The sequence below is a fragment of the Malaya genurostris genome, chromosome 2 (genome assembly GCF_030247185.1).
Source record: "Malaya genurostris strain Urasoe2022 chromosome 2, Malgen_1.1, whole genome shotgun sequence".
Classification (NCBI taxonomy): Eukaryota; Metazoa; Arthropoda; class Insecta; order Diptera; family Culicidae; genus Malaya; species Malaya genurostris.
Window position 1 is genome coordinate 95,978,856 of NC_080571.1, and position 20,645 is coordinate 95,999,500.

Consider the following 20,645-nt stretch of genomic DNA (forward strand, 5'->3'; position numbering starts at 1 on the left):
AAAAATCAGTCGGTGTTGAACAGTCGTTCGCACCGCACGCGTATAGCTCTTGGCTCCTGGAATTTTTTTCTGGCTACCTAGAGTTTCATTGATTCAAGGCTTCAGTCTTTTTCAAGGCTACCTGAATCACTAACTAAGTGACTAAGTGATATTAGAGTGACTAAGTGATACAAAGAGTGATATTAGAGTGACTAAGAAATTAATCAGCCTTTTTTAAGGCTAGCTAGGAGTCTAATCGAAGACTAATTTAGCCTAGTTAATTTAATTTAAAATTTCATTAATTTCAAAAATGCCTGCGTCCAACCGGAAAGGCAACAAGCCTAAGGCTAAAAATAATTCAATACGGAATAAATCACAATCCGTTATTCAACATTTTTCTAATAACATTCACGATCTTATAGAATCTGAATGTAAAAATAAAAGACAACGGACGGATTTCCCTTCCGTTGATCCTATGCCGTCTAACAATATTTACGAGATTCTTCCTGAATCCGATTGTAGCGACATAGAAGAAAATTCTTCAAAAATTCCCAAAATGGACGCTTGTCGTTCTGGGAAGAAACATCAATCTATGCCACCAGTGACGGTGATGATTTCCGACTTCAAAGCATTCCGTACTGAGCTTTCTACTTTTCTCCCGGAAGTAAAAGTCTCATTTCAAATCGGACGAAGAGGAGAATGTCGAGTCTTGGTGGATGGATTGGAAGATTACGAACGTCTTATTCGATATTTGTCCGAAAAACTTCATAAATTTTATTCATATGATATAAAATCAGACAGACCCTTCAAGGCTGTCTTGAAAGGATTATCAAATGATCAAAGTATTGATGAAATTAAAAATGAAATAAAAGAATTGCTTGGTTTTGCCCCTTCCCAAGTAATACTTATGAAAAAAAGAGCGAATGGTACTTCTAAACCACGCTCTGGAATTTCCCATGAACTTTACCTAATACACTTCAATCGAAGTGATGTAAACAATTTGAAAACTTTAGAAAAAGTACGTTTCATTTCCCACATTAAAATTCATTGGGAACATTATAAACGGCATAATCGTATTGCAAACTTAACGCAATGTCGTCGTTGCCAAGGCTTCGGCCATGGAACCAAAAATTGTCATATGGATATACGGTGTTTGAATTGTGGTAAATCGCATTCGAAAGACGTTTGTCCAATGAATGAAACCACTGATAAATTTTCATGTTCAAATTGCAATGGAAATCATAAATCCAATTATTTGAAATGTCCTGACAGGGAAAAAATTTTAAACGCTCGTTCGCTTAGACAACAAGTCAAATCAACGACCTTAAATTTACAGAACATACCTGAAAATTCTTCTAAGGCACCTGCCAATTCGTCTTCTAACGAAAACAATTTATTGACAGGTAGATCGACCTCGTCATCATCTTCTTCTAATGTCAGTTATGCTGGTATATTAGGTAGAAATCTATCTCCTATTTCTTCTAATGTAAATAATCAAAACACAGGACCGCCTTGCAGTTCTTCTTCTAACGAAAACAATTTATTAATAGGTAGACCGGCCAAATCATCTTCTTCTAATGGCAGTCTACCTACAAATATTCCTTCAATGCCATTCGCTTCTTTAAATGAAGTCGATTTAGGCGCTATAACTGAAAATAAAATGATCTACCTACAAGATCAACTTTTTCAAATGATCATCCAAATGAATTCGACTTCATCACTTTTTGAAGCATTTCAAATCGGATGGAAATTTGCAAATAATATTATAATGAATTTAAAATTTAACAGTGATGTTAAATAATTATTTGAATATTTTAAATTGGAATGCTCGATCTTTGAAATCGAGTGAAGATGAATTTTATAATTTTCTCAAAGTTCACAAAATTCATATTGCCATTGTGACAGAAACTTTTCTTAAACCAAATGTAAAATTGAAAAGTAATCCACATTATGTGGTTCATCGATTTGACAGGTTTACTGGAATTGGTGGTGGAGTTGCCATTTTTGTCCAACGGCAAATTAAACATCGAATTTTACCTTCTTTCAATACTAAAGTTATTGAAAGCTTGGGAATCGAAGTTGAAACCATTCATGGAATTTATTTCATCGCTGGAGCATATTTGCCATTCCAATGCACCGGCGAACAATTAAATTTCTTTAAAGGCGATTTGCAAAAACTTACAAGATATCGATCGAAATTTTTCGTAATAGGGGACTTAAATGCTAAGCATGTCCAGTGGAATTGTAGGCAAAATAACAGTAATGGTAAAATACTTTATAATCAACTCTCAGCTGGTTACTTTACAGTTCTTCATCCCAGTAATCCTACTTGTTTCTCTTCCGTGAAAAACCCGTCTACAATTGATCTGGTTCTAACGGATCAAAGTCACATTTGTAGTGAACCGATTACTCATGCTGATTTTGACTCAGATCATCTTCCTGTAACATTCAGACTTTCCAACGAAGCTATAATTAATCCAATTAGTTCTATTTTCAACTATCATAGAGCTAATTGGTTGGATTACAGATCTCACATTGAAAATCATGTGGATCATGAAACTATTTTAGAAAATTCTGCGGACATCGACACAGCAATTGATAATTTGAATCATTATATTATCGAAGCTAGAAATCTTTCAGTTCCCAAAGCTCAAACTAAATTAAATTCTCCTATCATCGATGACAATCTTCAACTGCTCATTCGGTTAAAGAATGTTCGTCGACGACAATATCAACGTTCTCGTGATCCTGCTATGAAAAACATAGTTAAGGATTTACAAAAAGAAATTAAACATAGATTTACTCTTTTGCGAAATGAAAATTTCGCTAAAGAAGTTGAACAAATTAAACCATATTCTAAACCTTTCTGGAAACTTTCTAAGGTTCTTAAGAAACCTCAGAAACCAATTCCTGCTCTCAAGGAAGGAAATCAAATACTTCTTACAAATGGTGAAAAAGCTCAAAAGCTAGCTCAGCAGTTCGAGAGTGTCCACAATTTTAATTTAAACGTTGTGAGTCCTATTGAAAATGAAGTCTCACTGAAGTATGATCATATTTCAACCCAAGTGTTATCACACGATAACATTATTGAGACGAATTTTGATGAAATTAAATCAATTATTAGGAAACTCAAAAACATGAAGGCTCCTGGTAATGATGGAATTTTTAATATTCTTATTAAAAATCTTCCCGATGTTGCCTTGAGACTCCTGGTTAAAATTTTCAACAAGTGTTTTTCATTAGCTTACTTCCCAAAAAGATGGAAAAACGCTAAAGTAATTCCTATCCTAAAACCTGATAAAAACCCAGCAGAAACATCAAGTTATCGCCCAATTAGCTTACTTTCTTCTATCAGTAAACTTTTTGAAAAAATTATTTTGTTAAGAATGATGACTCATATAAATGAGAATTCAATTTTTTTACCAGAGCAGTTTGGATTTCGTCATGAACATTCAACTACTCATCAACTTGTCAGAGTAACGAACATGATAAAATCAAATAAATCTTCTGGGTTATCCACTGGAGTTGCTCTTCTAGACATAGAAAAAGCATTCGACAGTGTTTGGCACAAAGGTTTAATAGCAAAAATGTCTGATTTCCAGTTTCCTATTTATTTGATCAAAATGATTCAAAATTATTTAACTGATCGTACTCTTCAGGTTAGCTATCAGAATTGTAAATCTGAATTGCTACCCGTACGAGCCGGTGTTCCGCAGGGTTCGAGTGTAGCTCCAATCTTGTATAATATTTTCACTTCCGATCTTCCAAATCTACCCGTTGGTTGTCAGAAATCGCTATTCTGTGACGACACAAGTCTGTTAGCCACAGGTAGAAATCTAAGAGTGATCTGCAGTCGCCTACAAAGAAGTTTAAATATTTTCAGTGATTATCTGTCAAAATGGAAAATTAAACCAAATGCAGCAAAAACGCAATTAATTATCTTTCCTCACAAGCCAAGAGCTTCTTTTCTTAAACCAAACGATAATCACATTCTCAAATTGAATGGCTTGGAATTGACATGGTCTGATCAAGCTAAATACTTAGGTTTAACGTATGACAAAAAACTCACTTTCAAGGATCACATTGAAGGAATCCAGGCAAAGTGTAATAAATATATTAAATGTTTATATCCTCTTATAAACAGAAATTCTAAGCTCTGTCTAAAAAACAAATTGTTAATTTATAAACAAATTTTCAGACCAGCCATGCTTTATGCGGTACCAATTTGGTCAAGCTGTTGTTCCACCAGGAAGAAAACGCTTCAAAGGATCCAGAATAAAATTCTGAAAATGATTCTGAAGCGTCCTCCCTGGTTTAGTACAAATGAGTTACACAGACTCACAAATATAGAACCATTAGATGTAATGTCACATAATATTATAAGCAAATTCCGACAAAAATCGATGCAATCTTCAATTGAATCGATTCGCTCTCTGTATTAGTTAGTAAGTTAGTATATAAGTTCCTTTTCCCCATTACACAATACAAGTAGGTTTAGAATTTTCCCTACACAAAAATCTCAGAATTGCGGAAGCAAATGATGTCTTCATGGTAATAACCAAATCATATATATATATAACAGGGCTGAAAAGTCACCACTTGTGGCTGAACACCCAATTTAAATCTTAATAATTTAATTTTAACTCATATTCCAATAAATAGTTATTTAAAAAAAAAAAAAAAAAAAGGCAACCAAAATTTCTAAAGATCGAAATTTTCAATTAATCGTCACTTTTGAATCCGCAAATGCACGAGTCTGCTTAGTCTTTAATATGAACCAACACCGAACACGCGAACCCAAAATATAGACTATATTTGTCATGATTTGTATTTGTTTTTTTAGCCGACGAAATTACACCAATAGCCCAAATGTATGCAATTATATGTTTGTACATGCGTGCGATACAGATATCGATATTTGAGCTTCTTTTCGACAAGCTTGTGTTCAGGTTTTGTATGCAAGTAGTTATTTTCATAGCGTTTCTCTACCGTCCATTACTATCTGCGATTTCGGTTGAAGCGATAACTTTTTCTCATTATCAATCGAGTTCATCTTATATAAATAAGAAATTAATCTTATGCACTCAAAATTTACCCTGGGGTAAATTTTCAATTTCTCAGGTGAAACGACATAACATGGGATTTCATCCAATCTTTCATGACACAAGATCAGGGCATAGCAATTAAAGCTTCAAATCGTGTTATGGCACTTTTTGTCTTGCTGTCTAGCAACAACCTACCTCTAGCAAGCTACGTATAGAACTAAAACGTTAACTATAATTTTGCTTATATTTATAGCTTCGCGTGCATCCAACAGCTTCGCTTTTGCATCGATTGACCAATCAGAGCGCTACTTTCCCTTTGATATATCGCTTACTCCTTCAAAACCGTCGACTATGGTAGGGAAATCCGGTATGCCGGAGATTTTTTGCATGCAAAATAAGACACTGCTAGTTATTAATCAACATTTCAATGATATACTATTAAAAATACATGGCCCTGAACATTCAAATCAATACGTAGAAATATTTCCAATCAAATGGTGACATGATATTAATAATTGACACAAAATTGACTGAGCTGTAATTGTTCAAAACCTGACCACATTTTGTAGTTTGCACCCCTATATAGAAAACAAAAATGTGTTCCACATTAAAACATTCATAATTTTCCACACTATTTTGTTTTGCACTCTTAGTTTCTTAAAACTTTCACTTTTAGTTTCTTCACTTAATCTTTTAAAATATCAATGAATATTTATGGTTGTAGTACGGACCATACAGAGAGTAAATTGCCGTTTGGTTCATGTTAATAAATATTTGGAAATAATTGATCCTTATCCAATCACTACTATTACTCTTGTCAGGTTTTCTTGGTCCTGTGCAGTTTTTCTGTCGCAAATGGAAACCCTCACCTAATTTTATTTTAAGTTTCAAACATTCACTTCAATTGCGTTTATCATAGCAGCAACGATGCAGATCTACTATTCTAATGTAGTTTTCGCTTGATGCCAAACCTAACCCAATTTCCACCCTAACTGCTGTCAAACCGTTTGTTTGATGCTAGTTTTGAATCAAGTTTTAACGTTGTTGAACTGAAAACCAAGTCAGTTTCGAACCTGGTTGTTATATTAGGTTTGCTCAAACACCCGTTGCTAAGTGCGAAATCAACACAGTTTCGTGAAAAGTGTTTCTTTGATGAAACTACCCTGGGTCAGTTTCATTTCTCAAACGAAAACGACATAAATGATCGAGCAGCTGTCGTTGCCATTGAGCTACCTTGCGTATCCATTTTTTAACGGTTAGCAGCATGCATTGCTTCCTCTTTGTGCTTCACGCCGCTTTACGTACTCATACCTTGTTGCAATAGACTGAACACCAGTCAAAGCTTTTTTAGCTTTTCGCTTGGAAAGCTTACTCGTTAGCATCTGTCAATACTTTTTATAGCAGCTTTGGGTTACATAAAGCTTTTGAATTGATTATAGCGTTAGCGTACACGCTGTCAAAAACTTACCTAGTTTTAAGTACTTTTCATCCACCCTTTGTGTGTAGGAACTTAATATTAAGTAAAAGAGGTCGATGTTGTTTCTATAGTGAAAATCATAAATCAAATCTTATGATGCATCAAAAATCACCAAAATCACCATTTCAAAAGATTAATATGAAAAATATACCTCTATTATAATGTTTGTGTCTATGTACATCTCATCTATCACTATTATAGTTTTCATACGAACAACTTATGAATTCCACAGTATATAAGAGATGTTTTGTTAGTCATAGAAATTTCTCACAATGTACCTGAAAATTTCGTATGAATTACACAAGGCTTTTAAATGGAATTTCAATTTCCTTGACATCATTATGAAATTCTATATATTTTTTACCTGAGTGTACCATGTAAAAAAGTACTCAAGAGCAAGCTGGTTCTACCCAACGGTTGAGTTTTTGTCTGTTCAACTAAAGGAATACGGTTTACCTCATTTTAACTTTCCTCATTGAGCTTCCGCTGTTAGATGATTGGTTTAGTAGTCACACACAAAGTTTCTGAATTTTATTCAAATCCGACATCGAATGTTCCGAAATTATAGTGTAATGCGTACAGAAAAAATAAAAATAAGTTTTCTCAGAGACGACTGTTTTTCACAAACTTAAATGAAAGGTACAATAGTCTCATACGATGTTCCTGAATTTTATTTGGAACCGAGTTCAGGTTCCGGAATTAGAGAGTGATCAGTGTAAAGGTTTCAATTACTTTCTCACTTTTCTCAGAGATTATATCGTTTAATCGTTTATCTTTTACTTTTCTAAGAGATGGCATGACCGATTTTAACAAACTCAACAAATGAAATGTGTTGACGTGGCGTGTTGAAAATTTCATACAGTTATCCAGAGCAAAACACGCAAATGTATTCAAAACTGCACACTTCGAAAAACCCTGTGATTTTACATCTTATTATATGCACATGAATGGAGCATCGCAGCTCACGCAAATTTACGTGGAAGATTTAATATTATGTCTAAAATTCCATAACATGAAATTCATAGAAATAAAAATAATGAATACTAATTGCGACCACCGCGACTTGAACCGAGAACCATTTCATCGCAAAAAAAATGTGAGATAAACGACTGGGCCACAGAAGCACACATCTGCTTAGCTGGTAAAACGTGCATTGAAATTCATACAGTCGCACCTGCTAGCAGAATGCAAGTTACAGTCGAAAGCAGTTAAATTCAAGCTAATCCAACATTGACAAGGTTGCTGATCCTATCAATGAAACATTACTCGTGAACTATTCACTTCACCGGCGATGCTCTACCCGTGCGGCGAGCAGTTTGTATATATTCCGTGTCTGCTTTATTCATTATTTCCTTCCACTCAGAGAATTGAATCGCTTGGCAAAGCAAGCAAGCATCTTATATGCACTCTGTTGACTCACAGTGAGTTCGTTTCGAAGCATTTAGGTAGAAAGCTATTCGGTGGTGCTGATGACTCGCGTTGAGTCGAATTTTCTACTCACGGTGATTCGTTCTCTGCGACGTATGGCGGTACAACTGAATGACCGCCCAGGATAAAATTTTATTCCTGTATAAAGCTTATAAGAAAGATGTCGAATCTTTTTGAATTGTCTTCACTGCACATTTCTTCGGTGTTTGCTATACTTCAATCGTGATTTGTAGCGTTAGGGACAACTTTGATACCTGCCAGAATATGTTATTGATTAACCATCAAACTGTAAAGGGTTATTAATGGAGCGTTTTTGTGTGTCGTAAATATGTAACTTCCACTCCTATTCCGTAGTTCTATAATAAATTCATTTTGTGTTTCGATCGAGTTCGACTTTTCCAAACAAATTATACCTCATTCGAAATGCCAAATTGGTATTTTTCATTCGGTCGAATGTAGGGTTGTTTATTATGCCTGAGAAGTAATAGTCCCAAGTTTTTGTCAATTATTATTGTTTCTCATGATCGTGAAACTATTTATAAACCGATTACAAAGCCATTCGACGATCGTTTCCTTAATAATTATAAACATATGTGATGATTGCTTTTAATTTCATGTTAATCATTCATAATAAACTAATAGTATTTGTATTGACTTTGAGACAAGTTGTGTCGAACCATGTCAACTACCAAAAAAGTTGAGACCAACTTTGATGATAAACACTATCAGTTCGTACAAATACTAGAAGAACCATAAACACCAAATAATTCCGTCACCTTCAATATACAGGGCGTTAGAGCTACAATATAATAGAAACTAAAACCGAAATAGAACTTCTATAATTTTGTATAAGGCACTAATTTATAGGCCAACATAAGATTTTACTGAAGAATGATATTTCTATTATTATCAAAAACAAACAAACTCTCTACAGTTACTTGTTGGAAACTGTGCCATGGATAATCGTGCAATGAAGACCTTCCGCAGTTTCCAATAACGAAATAAATATCTAAAAATCAAGTATCATACAATCAAACACAACAAAATTATCTGTCTCGTGACATTAGTGACGTTAAATAAAGTGGAATTAAATGCATATTTTTTTTCTTGATCCTATATTCTCCTACTATCTCCTGATTATGTGATAACAGAATTATATTTCATTTGGACTCTTTGTATGTGATCCTTGAAGTATTCACGTAAAAATTTTTTTGCTCAACACAGTTTTAGTTTTTTTTTTTTTTTTTTTTTTTCTAAATCGCACTATCTGACAAATCGATAAACCACGCGGATTGTGTTATTTTTCAAATTGAAATCGTTTCTTCTGTAATATGAATATTGTAAAATGTTATGAAATTGAATTTACAATTTCTTCTAGCGGATGTTCTTTTTTAAAAAAAAAGTTAAACCGATCACTTCGGGAGTCAATTGTAGAACATTTTATTTTCAATACATTTTTGACAGCAATATCAGATTGTAATCTTAATTTGATTTCAGCTCATCAATTTCTCAACTGATATCACATTACGTTATTATTTTGCTGTTTGCTTTTGGAAGAAAAACTTACGAGGCAATAGTTTTGTGAAACTCCAAAAATGATAATATTAAATGCAAAAATTTAATGAATGCATTAAAATAGGACTAAGTTAATAAGGCGATACAAAAATGCAAAAGTAAATTTCAATGGAACATCTATTCCTCCAATTCTATGTTGCGTTTTACAAAATGCTTCGACATCCTGTGGCAGTTGGCCGGAACCACAACCGTGATTCTCAATTTAAAAGTTTTAATTTCCTGATCGTAGTACAGTTATTCTAATCGATAATTTGCGTAGATGTATGGTAAAAGATGCTGAATGAGTATTTAGTTAGTATTGACTATTTCTTTGTTAGCCATTCTTCTTAATTGCTTTGATTTTTGAAGAGCAAGCAGTTACATGGCGTCTCAGTAGGTTCAAACGTTGTGGAAAACCCTGCACTCCTATTACTTCTATAAATCAAATCTATGCGAAGAAGCGTTAAATTGTGTTTAATATAATAAAAACATGAGAAAATAAATCATCCCTGGAATTAAAAGATTAGACTTGCCTCTATAATCAATATTCAGAATATATTTTTGTCACTCTATTTGCATTGCATATTGATATTGCGTATTGGACTTGATCATTCATAATCATATGTGATTTTAAAAAATATCACTGTAGATATTTCAGTCCATTTTCAAAATCATAAATAAAATAAATATCAAACCAACCCGAAAGAGAATCAAAAGTGTTGCTACAGTTATATGTGGAAAATAATTACTTTTATTTTATTTCTTATATAAGCCATATAAACAGCAAAATTTTCACTTTACAAAAGTGATTGCCTTCAGGTGATTCAACTCCAGCTTTTTTAAAATCTATCTGCCATTACTTGCCGCAAAATTTCAACAGCACGGAGTACGAACGTGAGAATAGTATTCGGTGAAATCTGAATAAACTGTTTCAATACTTTTATTGCAGTAGGAAGTACATTATATGTACATTAGTATACGATTTTAAACGACGTTTTGAAGTGGATTATCAGTTTTATTTATCAGTTTAATTTTTATCCAACCCAATCGTTTCGCCATCTTCCAATAATAAGTAATGATATTACGTTTAAAGTTTTCCAAGCTAATTTGTGATGTTCAACGCACACTTTTTATCAGGGCAATATCTACGAGACAATTAAACTAAGCAAAATAAAAAATTGCTTCCATCGCATCGCTAATTTTTGTCTTCAATTTTTTTCGTACACTTGCATTCATGATTGCTGGCATTTTGACTCGCAGTGAGTCAAAAATTGACTCAATGTAAGCGCTATTCGTGCCTGATGATACCTGCTCTTGAAATGGTAGAGAATGGCTCACGGCGGAATAGCAACAAGCATGAAAAAGCAAGATCTCTTCTCTCTTGCGAGTCGCTCAGGCAGTCACATATTAAGCATAGCTTTTGCCTCGTCCGGCATTACATGCTTTGCTGTCTCCGTTCTTGAATCGTTCGCAGGCGATGAACGTTAATGAGTTGCGTGAGGCGAATTTCAGCAACCCTGCGATTGAGTCATTACAAAAGAAATATTCCGTCATTTTACAAATTAGGTCTTTATAAATTACATCGTATGAGAGGTTAAGTCACCAGTAAAATTCAAAAAATTTCGGTGTGTGGACTCAAATCAATTCCAATCGATGTGCCTTGTCAGTTGACGGCCAAGCAAATCAACTTCGGCTATAGCAGTCCCCGGTTTGCGGTTCCAGAAACACCGGGAATATTTTTGAAAGTATCACCCTGTATAGATAAATTTCATATACAAACGTAACACAAGCGCAGGATTTCGCTCAAAAATGGATCTCACTCACTTTTCTCGATTATACTGGTTCCTAGATTCCGGTTTCGGATAACTTTTTAGGTTTTCGAAAATCAAAAAAAAATCATTTGGAGAATACCTTACATTTATATATGAGAGATCTGAGAAAAGCTTTAATTTTAACACTAGGTGGATTGAAACGGGCTTTTAGCATTCGATTGAAGCACAGAAAATCGTCACAATTTCACTTCACGACACTATTTTGGGTGCCACAGAAATCCTCTATATTATGATTTGTTATTTAGTACATACTATGTACAGTTGTACATAGAAAAAAATAATTAAATTTACACGACATGTAAATCAATAGCAACATGGAATAGACATAGGTTGAATCGAAAGTTGGATTGAAAACCTTTATCGATGCCAAACTAAATTGGATTGCATTGAATTTTCAATTAATATAACGTTATCTTTCAAACGTACATAAATGTAAAATAACTTCATGTTTAATTGCTGCTCCTAATATGTGCATGAAAATAGATGTAAATTCACAAAGTTTTTTTCACCGGTGTAGTATCTTACCCGATACTTGGTTTCGCATAGAAATAACTGAAAAGTGGAAAACTAAAGCTGATACCGTTTTCAATTGAAATGGAATCCAAACCGGAAGTTTACCGCAAATAAACTGAAATTTGAATTATTTTCAATTTGACTGGACAGCACTCATGGTATTCTATTCATCTTGAAATCAAATACATCGTGAATTTCGGATAAATGGCGAACCATCTTGGCTGTACTAGATGTAATGATTTATTTACTAAATTCTACAAATACATAATATTCGGAATCAAAAAGTAACCCTCCTATCCTGTCATTACTTTCAAGCCATCGCAATACGATAGAGAGTAAATATGTTTCCTAAATCTGTTGGGGTTTGTTGCATCACGTGTTATTTTCTCCAAAGTTCGTCCTTCTGCTGATGGATTACAGGTGAGAAAAAAACCCTCGTCCGTCCCTTTTGAGATTGGTGATACGTCAGTTTTGATCCCGTCCTTATCTCCCGGTTGAACCTGTGAGTAATATGAAAGCTTTCTGGTATCTCATTGGAGACTCGTCTGATATGCTCCGCGTGATTTATTAGACTTGGTGTTTGTGTAGTTAGAATTTGGTTTCCAAAAAGCCGTTTATCCTCTGACTCTTGAAATGAATGTAATTGCAAGGTATACAACACTTACTCTATCTTTGAAGTAAACATTTTTCATAAATCATATTACTACTGTAGAATCCAACCTAGGGTTGCTGTCAGAGTGCAAGTGTCACGCGAAGCGCTAAGACGCGCGTGCGGCTTGTTCCATTTGATCAAAGTACATCTGCCAATGGAGCCCAGTAAGAATTCTCGGTTAATTTTTCAAAAGGGCGTATAAGCAAGTGACAGTTTCTCTTTGTTTACTTTCTCTTCTATTAATTACTAAGCGGTTTTCACGTTTATCACTCAACTCTTTGCATGAAATGATACCCGAAACTTTCGACTTTCAAACAGAATAGTGATATCAAAGAAAATCAAATTTCAAATTTGTATGGATCGTTAATGCCCTTACAAGTTCAAATTTTTTTTTTAGTGATGGAACTTTTAATAATCGTATAAGGGCCACTTCAGAGTGAACACGTTGAGGTAAAAGTGTGGACAAAAAGCATCACAAGAAGGGTTGAAAAACGGTTTTTGACGTTTCGCGAGACGTGTGGGTTATGCGTGTTTGTAGTTTCTATAAACAATGTTCATGAAACCTAGTTGGGTTTGCAGGGAGTGTGAGCGAACCAGATATGAGAATCAGATTCGGGACTGACTCGATTTTTAGTTCAATGACGTTGAAACTGGGGTCGAAACTAGTTTCAAACAAATTTTTTGACATCAATTATGGTGCAAACTGAATTTAATTCGGTATATAAATGACCGAACAAGATAAGTTCGGGAAATGGAATAATTTAATAACATTTCTTGAATACTTAGGAGTTAGGATTTATATCCAAATTAAGTTAGATGAGCTCGGTTTAAAATAATAAAAACTGCATGGCTTTTATAGCAAGTACGACCACAAATAGCTACGTTATAAATTCGCAAACGAAACTTAACGCTATAGATATAACGGTATGTAAGAAAAACTTGAACACAAACTTGGCGTAAAGTGGTTAAATACCGAAATTCCGAACACTAATACAAGTCAACGCGAGCAGAGTCTATTTCTTACGAAAAGCTGAATGCTTTGTGTTGCAAATAAGGACAGCTTGACAGGCCTTTACGAAATGTATTTTTAACGTGAAAAATTCGTGAAAGCAAGTTTCATGAAATACACAACAGATTATTACTGCAGATTATTAAATTTTGCAATATAAAAAACATTTTTATAATGGGTACGGAGAGGTTACAGTTAATAAAAAACTACAAGGATCAGCCCCATGGGGTTGTTCGAGCCATTGATGTGGAACAAGGCAACCAAAATTTTTAATGATCGACATTTTCAATTAATCGTCACTTTTGAATCCGCAAATGCACGAGTCTGCTTAGTCTTTAATATGAACCAACACCGAACACGCGAACCCAAAATATAGACTATATTTGTCATGATTTGTATTTGTTTTTTAGCCAACGAAATTACATCAATAGCCCAAATGTATGCAATTTTATGTTTGTACATGCTTGCGATACAGAAATCGATTTTTGAGCTTCTTTTCGACAAGCTTGTGTTCAGGTTTTGTATGCAAGTAGTTATTTTTATAGCGTTTCTCTACCGTCCATTACTACCATTCTGCGATTTCGGTTGAAGCGATAAACTTTTTCTCATTATCAATCGAGTTCATCTTATATAAATAAGAAATTAATCTTATGCACTCAAAATTTACCCTGGGGTAAATTTTCAATTTCTCAGGTGAAACGACATAACATGGGATTTCATCCAATCTTTCATGACACAAGATCAGGGCATAGCAATTAAAGCTTCAAATCGTTTTATGGCACTTTTTGTCTTGCTGTCTAGCAACAACCTACCTCTAGCAAGCTACGTATAGGACTGAAACGTTAGCTATAATTTTGCTTATATTTATAGCTTCGCGTGCATCCAACAGCTTCGCTTTTGCATCGATTGACCAATCAGAGCGCTGCTTTCCCTTTGATATATCGCTTACTCCTTCAAAACCGTCGACTATGGTAGGGAAATCCGGTATGCCGGAGATTTTTTGCATGCAAAATAAGACACTGCTAGCTATTAATCAACAATTCAATGATATACTATTAAAAATACATGGCCATGAACATTCAAATCAATACGTAGAAATATTTCCAATCAAATGGTGACATGATATTAATAATTGACACAAAATTGACTGAGCTGTAATTGTTCAAAACCTGACCACATTTCTACAGGGTGATTTTTTAAGAGCTTGAGAACTTTTTTAAACAATAAAACGCATAAAATTTGCAAAATCTCATCGGTTCTTTATTTTAAACGTTAGATTGGTACATGACATTTACTTTTTGAAGATAATTTCATTTAAATGTTGACCGCGGCTGCGTCTTAGGTGGTCCATTCGGAAAGTCCAATTTTGGGCAACTTTTTCGAGCATTTCGGCCGGAAAAGCCCGAATTTCTTCGGAAATGTTGTATTCCAAAGCTGGAATAGTTACTGGCTTATTTCTGTAGACTTTAGACTTGACGTAGCCCCACAAAAAATAGTCTAAAGGCGTCAAATCGCATGATCTTGGTGGCCAACTTACCGGTCCATTTCTTGAGATGAATTGTTCTCCGAAGTTTTCCCTCAAAATGGCCATAGAATCGCGAGCTGTGTGGCATGTAGCGCCATCTTGTTGAAACCACATGTCAACCAAGTTCAGTTCTTCCATTTTTGGCAACAAAAAGTTTGTTAGCATCGAACGATAGCGATCGCCATTCACTGTAACGTTGCGTCCAACAGCATCTTTGAAAAAATACGGTCCAATGATTCCACCAGCGTACAAACCACACCAAACAGTGCATTTTTCGGGATGCATGGGCAGTTCTTGAACGGCTTCTGGTTGCTCTTCACTCCAAATGCGGCAATTTTGCTTATTTACGTAGCCATTCAACCAGAAATGAGCCTCATCGCTGAACAAAATTTGTCGATAAAAAAGCGGATTTTCCGAATGGACCACCTAAGACGCAGCCGCGGTCAACATTTAAATGAAATTATCTTCAAAAAGTAAATGTCATGTACCAATCTAACGTTTAAAATAAAGAACCGATGAGATTTTGCAAATTTTATGCGTTTTATTGTTTAAAAAAGTTCTCAAGCTCTTAAAAAATCACCCTGTACATGTATTTTTCTTGAGTTTCTAGTTTGCACCCCTATATAGAAAACAAAAATGTGTTCCACATTAAAACAACCAAATTTACCTTCTTTTTCGAATGTTGTGACATGATCGCAAACATTTTCCTTAGTATTATAGTAATAACAAATGTTCGTAAGTGGTAAAGTATAGCACATTTCCCATTGTAGTAAATTAGTTTAAAATTTTTAGTAAATTTGAACGATTATGGAGGCGAATTACGGGGATAACAGAAAAAGTTTTATATCATAACATATTTCTAGCAAATTTTCAAATATTTATTTCAGTTGCCAAAATACTGGGAGGGTATGGCCACTGCAATAAATTTTTTGGAGGGGAAAAAAGTGCCAGCGGTTGAGTAAATATAACCTACTAGTGAGTACCTATAGCTCACTTTTCAGTATATTTTGGCAAGAGCCTTACGCAAACCACTTAGAACAATTTTACCTAGAATTAGGTTATTGAACGGAACCGCGAAGTTAGATGGAAAGTACTTAAACTTAAGTAGTTTTGCGGTTCCGTGTATGTATACATTTGGTAGTATTTCCAGATCTATTTCTCACCAGAAGATGCTTCTGATGACATTGAAACCTCTTTGAGATAATATTACAGCTGGATCTCTATATATGAATATATTTTATGTAGTGGAGCAAGCATAGCGCGTTGGTGACATGCATTGACTTTATCCTTAAAACTAAAAATAAAACAACTAATATCTCTTTCCTATTTTTTATTTTCCAGGTTTCATTGATCTAGACATTTAATAATATCAACTACTAATAAATATAGTCATCCATATTTATGTAATTTGTAATCATTTCTTTTAGTATAATTTCACAGTTCTGCAAATTTAAGTCCTTCTGTTCATTACATCGTATAATAAAGATTCATAATTCGGTCCCGAGGGTTACAAAGGTAGATATATCCAAAACATCAACAACAATCATACTGTATGAGGATCGTTTTGGTACTAGCGCCATAATTAGCTTCTACGTACATTGAATAACTTGTACACATTGTGAATGTCTTGTTTCTGTGGAGGAAGTGTTTGATTACACTATGTTAACTATCTTCTATACGATTAATTGATAAACTTGAATCTCCCTTGCTTTGTATGACCAATTCTAAGACGTGAAGGCTAATCACTTGGTTCCTAGCACATATACTAATATACCCCATTAACAATTAACTACTGGTCTTCTTTCTAGGGAAAGTATTCTATTAACCCTAACGAATATTGTTAGTACAATAATTTATTTGGTATAAGGTTTTCTTTTCTGTCTCTGTGCTCTGGAAGGGAAACAGTTTATAGAAATAACAGTTTTAGTCAAGACACGTGCTTTTCGGATTGACAAGTGGTAGAACCCGGTATCCTACCACGTAGCGTAGGCGAATAGTATTGAATGTCGAAGATATGCTAGCAAAAGATAATCCACTGATTGACATCAAACAACATAGAAATAAAGCTAAATCACTAGATCTTTGCTTGTGGGTTTCAGTACAGAATCTTCGGACCTAGGCTTTCACTGACTTTGTCGATGGCTGGTGATCTTGGAATTCCACATAACCGGATTCATCGCTGAGATCCGAATCAGAATCGATCGCCTGTAGGTGGTTGATTAGTTCTGTATTAACGGCAGCAATGGTCGATTTCAGTCGACGCGGTTGGACACCGCCGTTGCACGTTGAGGACGGTTTCACTCTACCGGGTGGTTCGGTGTAAGAGTCTAAAGGTTCTTCTTCATGAACAACCAATGAGGTAACCGGAAGGAGGAAGCTGGTCTTCACACCAGGAGCTGGGAAGGTGATACTTCGCTTGAAGACGTTATTGTCCAAGCGATGTCTGCTTAGAGGAGTTTTTTCACCAATTGGCTCGTTGATAACCTGATGTTCGGCGAGTTGTTCGAAACTTCGAACTCGTTCAAGAACGGAGCAAGGTTTTATGAGGATTGTGGTAGCAGATTCGTCCGTGTTAGTGGTAACTGTACTGGAAGTTTCACAGCCGCTAGAAATAGAGCCTTCATCACTGTCTGAGTTTCCGGTTATCTTGTTTTTTACACACAGTAGCGATGGCGGAGCCGTGTCATCTCCACCACTGGCTGTTTCCGGCCCGAGCAAACTCATCAAGTCAGCTTTCTCACCGGCGACAAAACTGTTGGCTGATTCGGCTGCACTACGAAGCATCTCGAGCACTTCATCCTGATTGAAAAATACATCATCTTCCGAATCGTCGTGGACGTGCTCATCCTCGTATGCCTCAAGATCATCTAAACTGAGGGCCAGTCTAGCCTCCTCCAATCTTCGGCCTGTTTCAACTTTTTCCTCCATTTGATGACTAGTGAGGTCATGCATGCTGGATACTACCTTTGGGCTTAATTTCATGTCCAGATACGATATAAGCTCTGTCGATAAAGGTTCTTTGGAATTGTAGTTGTAATTGCGCAGTAATGTCTCGAAATCTTCTTCTGAAGAGTTCGAATCACGCACGTTGCTTCTTGTACCTTGATTATCCGCAGTGGTTTCACCTGCTTCGTTCACCTGTTCATCTTCTTCCTCTTGTTTTATTGTATCCAGTATCGAGTCCATTGATTTATTCATGGGACTGTCTTGAACGATGTTCTCATTATTCAGTGGTACTTTGGCTTCGACGGCTTTGGGTGATTTGAATGAATTTCTCAGACGGCTCCTCCGGATCGAGTGTCCCCGGCGACATCTTCGCCTTCCCAGGGTCGTCGAAGGGAACAGAGCATCCTCTTTACAGCACGCTCTAAATTCCTCCACCACAGTACCGGGTCCTTTGGAAGTCTTGTTCGATACTACTCCTAGCACGTCGTCATCTTCATCTTCTTCACCGACCATTTCCTCGATAGCCATTAGCTTCGGAGCAGATTTAGACCGCTCTAGCGGCGGTCGGTAATTATTGGCACCTACGCTCAGCATGATCTTTCTCCGCGGCATGCTTGGATTATCGTACACACTGTTGGCCAAACTAAGTCGCGCATTCTGCCGATTCAGTTTGTCCCGTTTGAACTCTTGTAGGGCTTTGGTAAGGTTTTCCTAAAACAGAAAGAGAGAGAGAAAAAGAGTTAATCAATTAGATATGGTGTATATTGCAGGGTTAACTTATATAAAACATTATAATTTGAGCCAAATGTTTTGAATAATAGGCTGAGCAGAATCCAAATACTGTCAGTTCTACAAGGAGGCTGGAATTTTGATAGTAGAACCAACAATATTTCAATCTTACTCCCTTTGCGGGATTGTACGATCGGTCGGCTACGATGAAATTGATTTTTAGTGCTTCGCAGATTGAAAAGAGCAGTCATTTTATGTTTGGATGCTTTCTTTCTGTTTACTTATGCAAAAGATTCAAAATTATTGTATTGTACGACAGCTAAAAGGTCTCTTCGTACTTGGCCAAACGGACCGATCCGATATCAGTTTTTTTTTCTCTTCGGCTTTGACCGAGCTGCCGACGCGGGCATGTATTGCTAGGTCGTAACCGACAACAATTGAAATCGTTGGCAAAGATGTTTCCTCTCCGACGGTATCGACAGTCTCTCAATGAGAGCATATCCATACGGTACCACATGCCCGCGTCGGCAGCTCGGTCAAAGCCAAAGAGGGAAAAATCTGCTCATTGAATGAAAACAGGGAAGTTTGTTCGAGCGTAAACTAGCATAGCTTAAAAATCGAAATAGATTCGAGCCAACATTAAGATGATTGTGTTCAGTTATTTACAGTATCGCATCGGTGTAAAAGACACTTATCCCTGGAGTTTCGGTATTCCTTTTTATTGGGCTGTTTGTTAGTGAGAATCGGTTGATCAATCTTGGGGGAAAGGAACCTCATTGTAAGTCTAATTTAGAAGAAGTTATTCTTATTTTACATCGTCGCTCTATACGACGAGTAAATCGGTTGAGCCACCTCGTAGAATTGCGGGGTACAATCAATACTGCAAACATCTTGACCTTACTATGTCCAAAATTCAATGGAAATGTGTCTTAGATATAATGCGATGTACGTACAGTGGCGTATCTAGGGTGGGGGGGGGGTCAAAGGAGGAATTCACCCCGGGCACAACGTCTTTTGGGGGCAGCAAATCAATCCCTAGTGACCTTTTTTGCTCACTAATTCGATCCCTTTGGAGATGGAGTTGAAGAAACTGTAATTGTTTCAGTCACTAAACCAACGATGGCGCACCTACTAACAATAACCCCAAGACTACTGGATGAAAATGGTAGCTCCTTTTCTCACATTTATATTAGCTCTCAAACAAGCGTAAGTTTGTTGAAATCGGTTCAGCCATCTCAGAGAAAATTGAGTAGTAAGAGTAAGTGCATTTTATCGGTTACGTCACTTATATCTTTATATACCCGGAAAAGGAGGGGACAATCTTTTGATCTTCGAACTTGATCAATAATCCAAAAGTGTCCTTCGAACGAGCCTAAGTTTGTGAAAATCGGCTCAGCCATTTCTGAGAAAATTGAACGATAAAAAGAACAACGCTTTTTATAGGTTACGTCACTTATATCATTATATCTCCGGAACCAGAAGTCACAGCCATTTGAACTTCAAGCTTGATCAATGTCTCAATAGTAGCTTTCAAACGAGTCGAAATCTTTCAAAATCGATTCTCTCATCTCCGAGAAATTATGGTGAATTAAAAAAACATTGGAATTTATCGATTACGTCCATATATTTTTAAATCTCTCAAAACGGAAATGTTCGTCGTAGCCCTTCCAAAGTCGATCAACATTGTTGGCTTTGAAATACGCTTAAGTTTATCGAAGTTCGATGAATCATCTTCGAGAAAATTCAGCCGATCCAAAATGTGCGGTCAGATGGTTACGCAACCTCTACCATTATATTTTTGGAACCGAAAGTGACAACCATTAGATTTTAGAGCTTCATCCACAGTACAACAGTAGCTTTCAAACGAGTCTAATGTCGTTTTAGTTTTTAAATTGCACTACACGGGTTTAGCGAAAGCTGCACTGAAACCGTTCGTTTTTACCAATTGCACCACAA

The 20,645-nt window shown here is 35.8% G+C and overlaps 1 protein-coding gene across 1 annotated transcript in view; it reads right to left on the minus strand.

Moving 5' to 3' along the window:
* Nucleotides 1-16,336: 16,336 nt before the first annotated feature.
* Nucleotides 16,337-20,645, minus strand: part of LOC131433035 (uncharacterized) — a 205,868-nt gene continuing 201,559 nt past the window's right edge. The window contains exon 5 of the mRNA XM_058599763.1: nt 16,337-18,671. Coding sequence (XP_058455746.1) covers nt 17,130-18,671 — 1,542 coding nt within the window. The 3' untranslated portion in view covers nt 16,337-17,129. The remainder of the gene's footprint in view (nt 18,672-20,645) is intronic.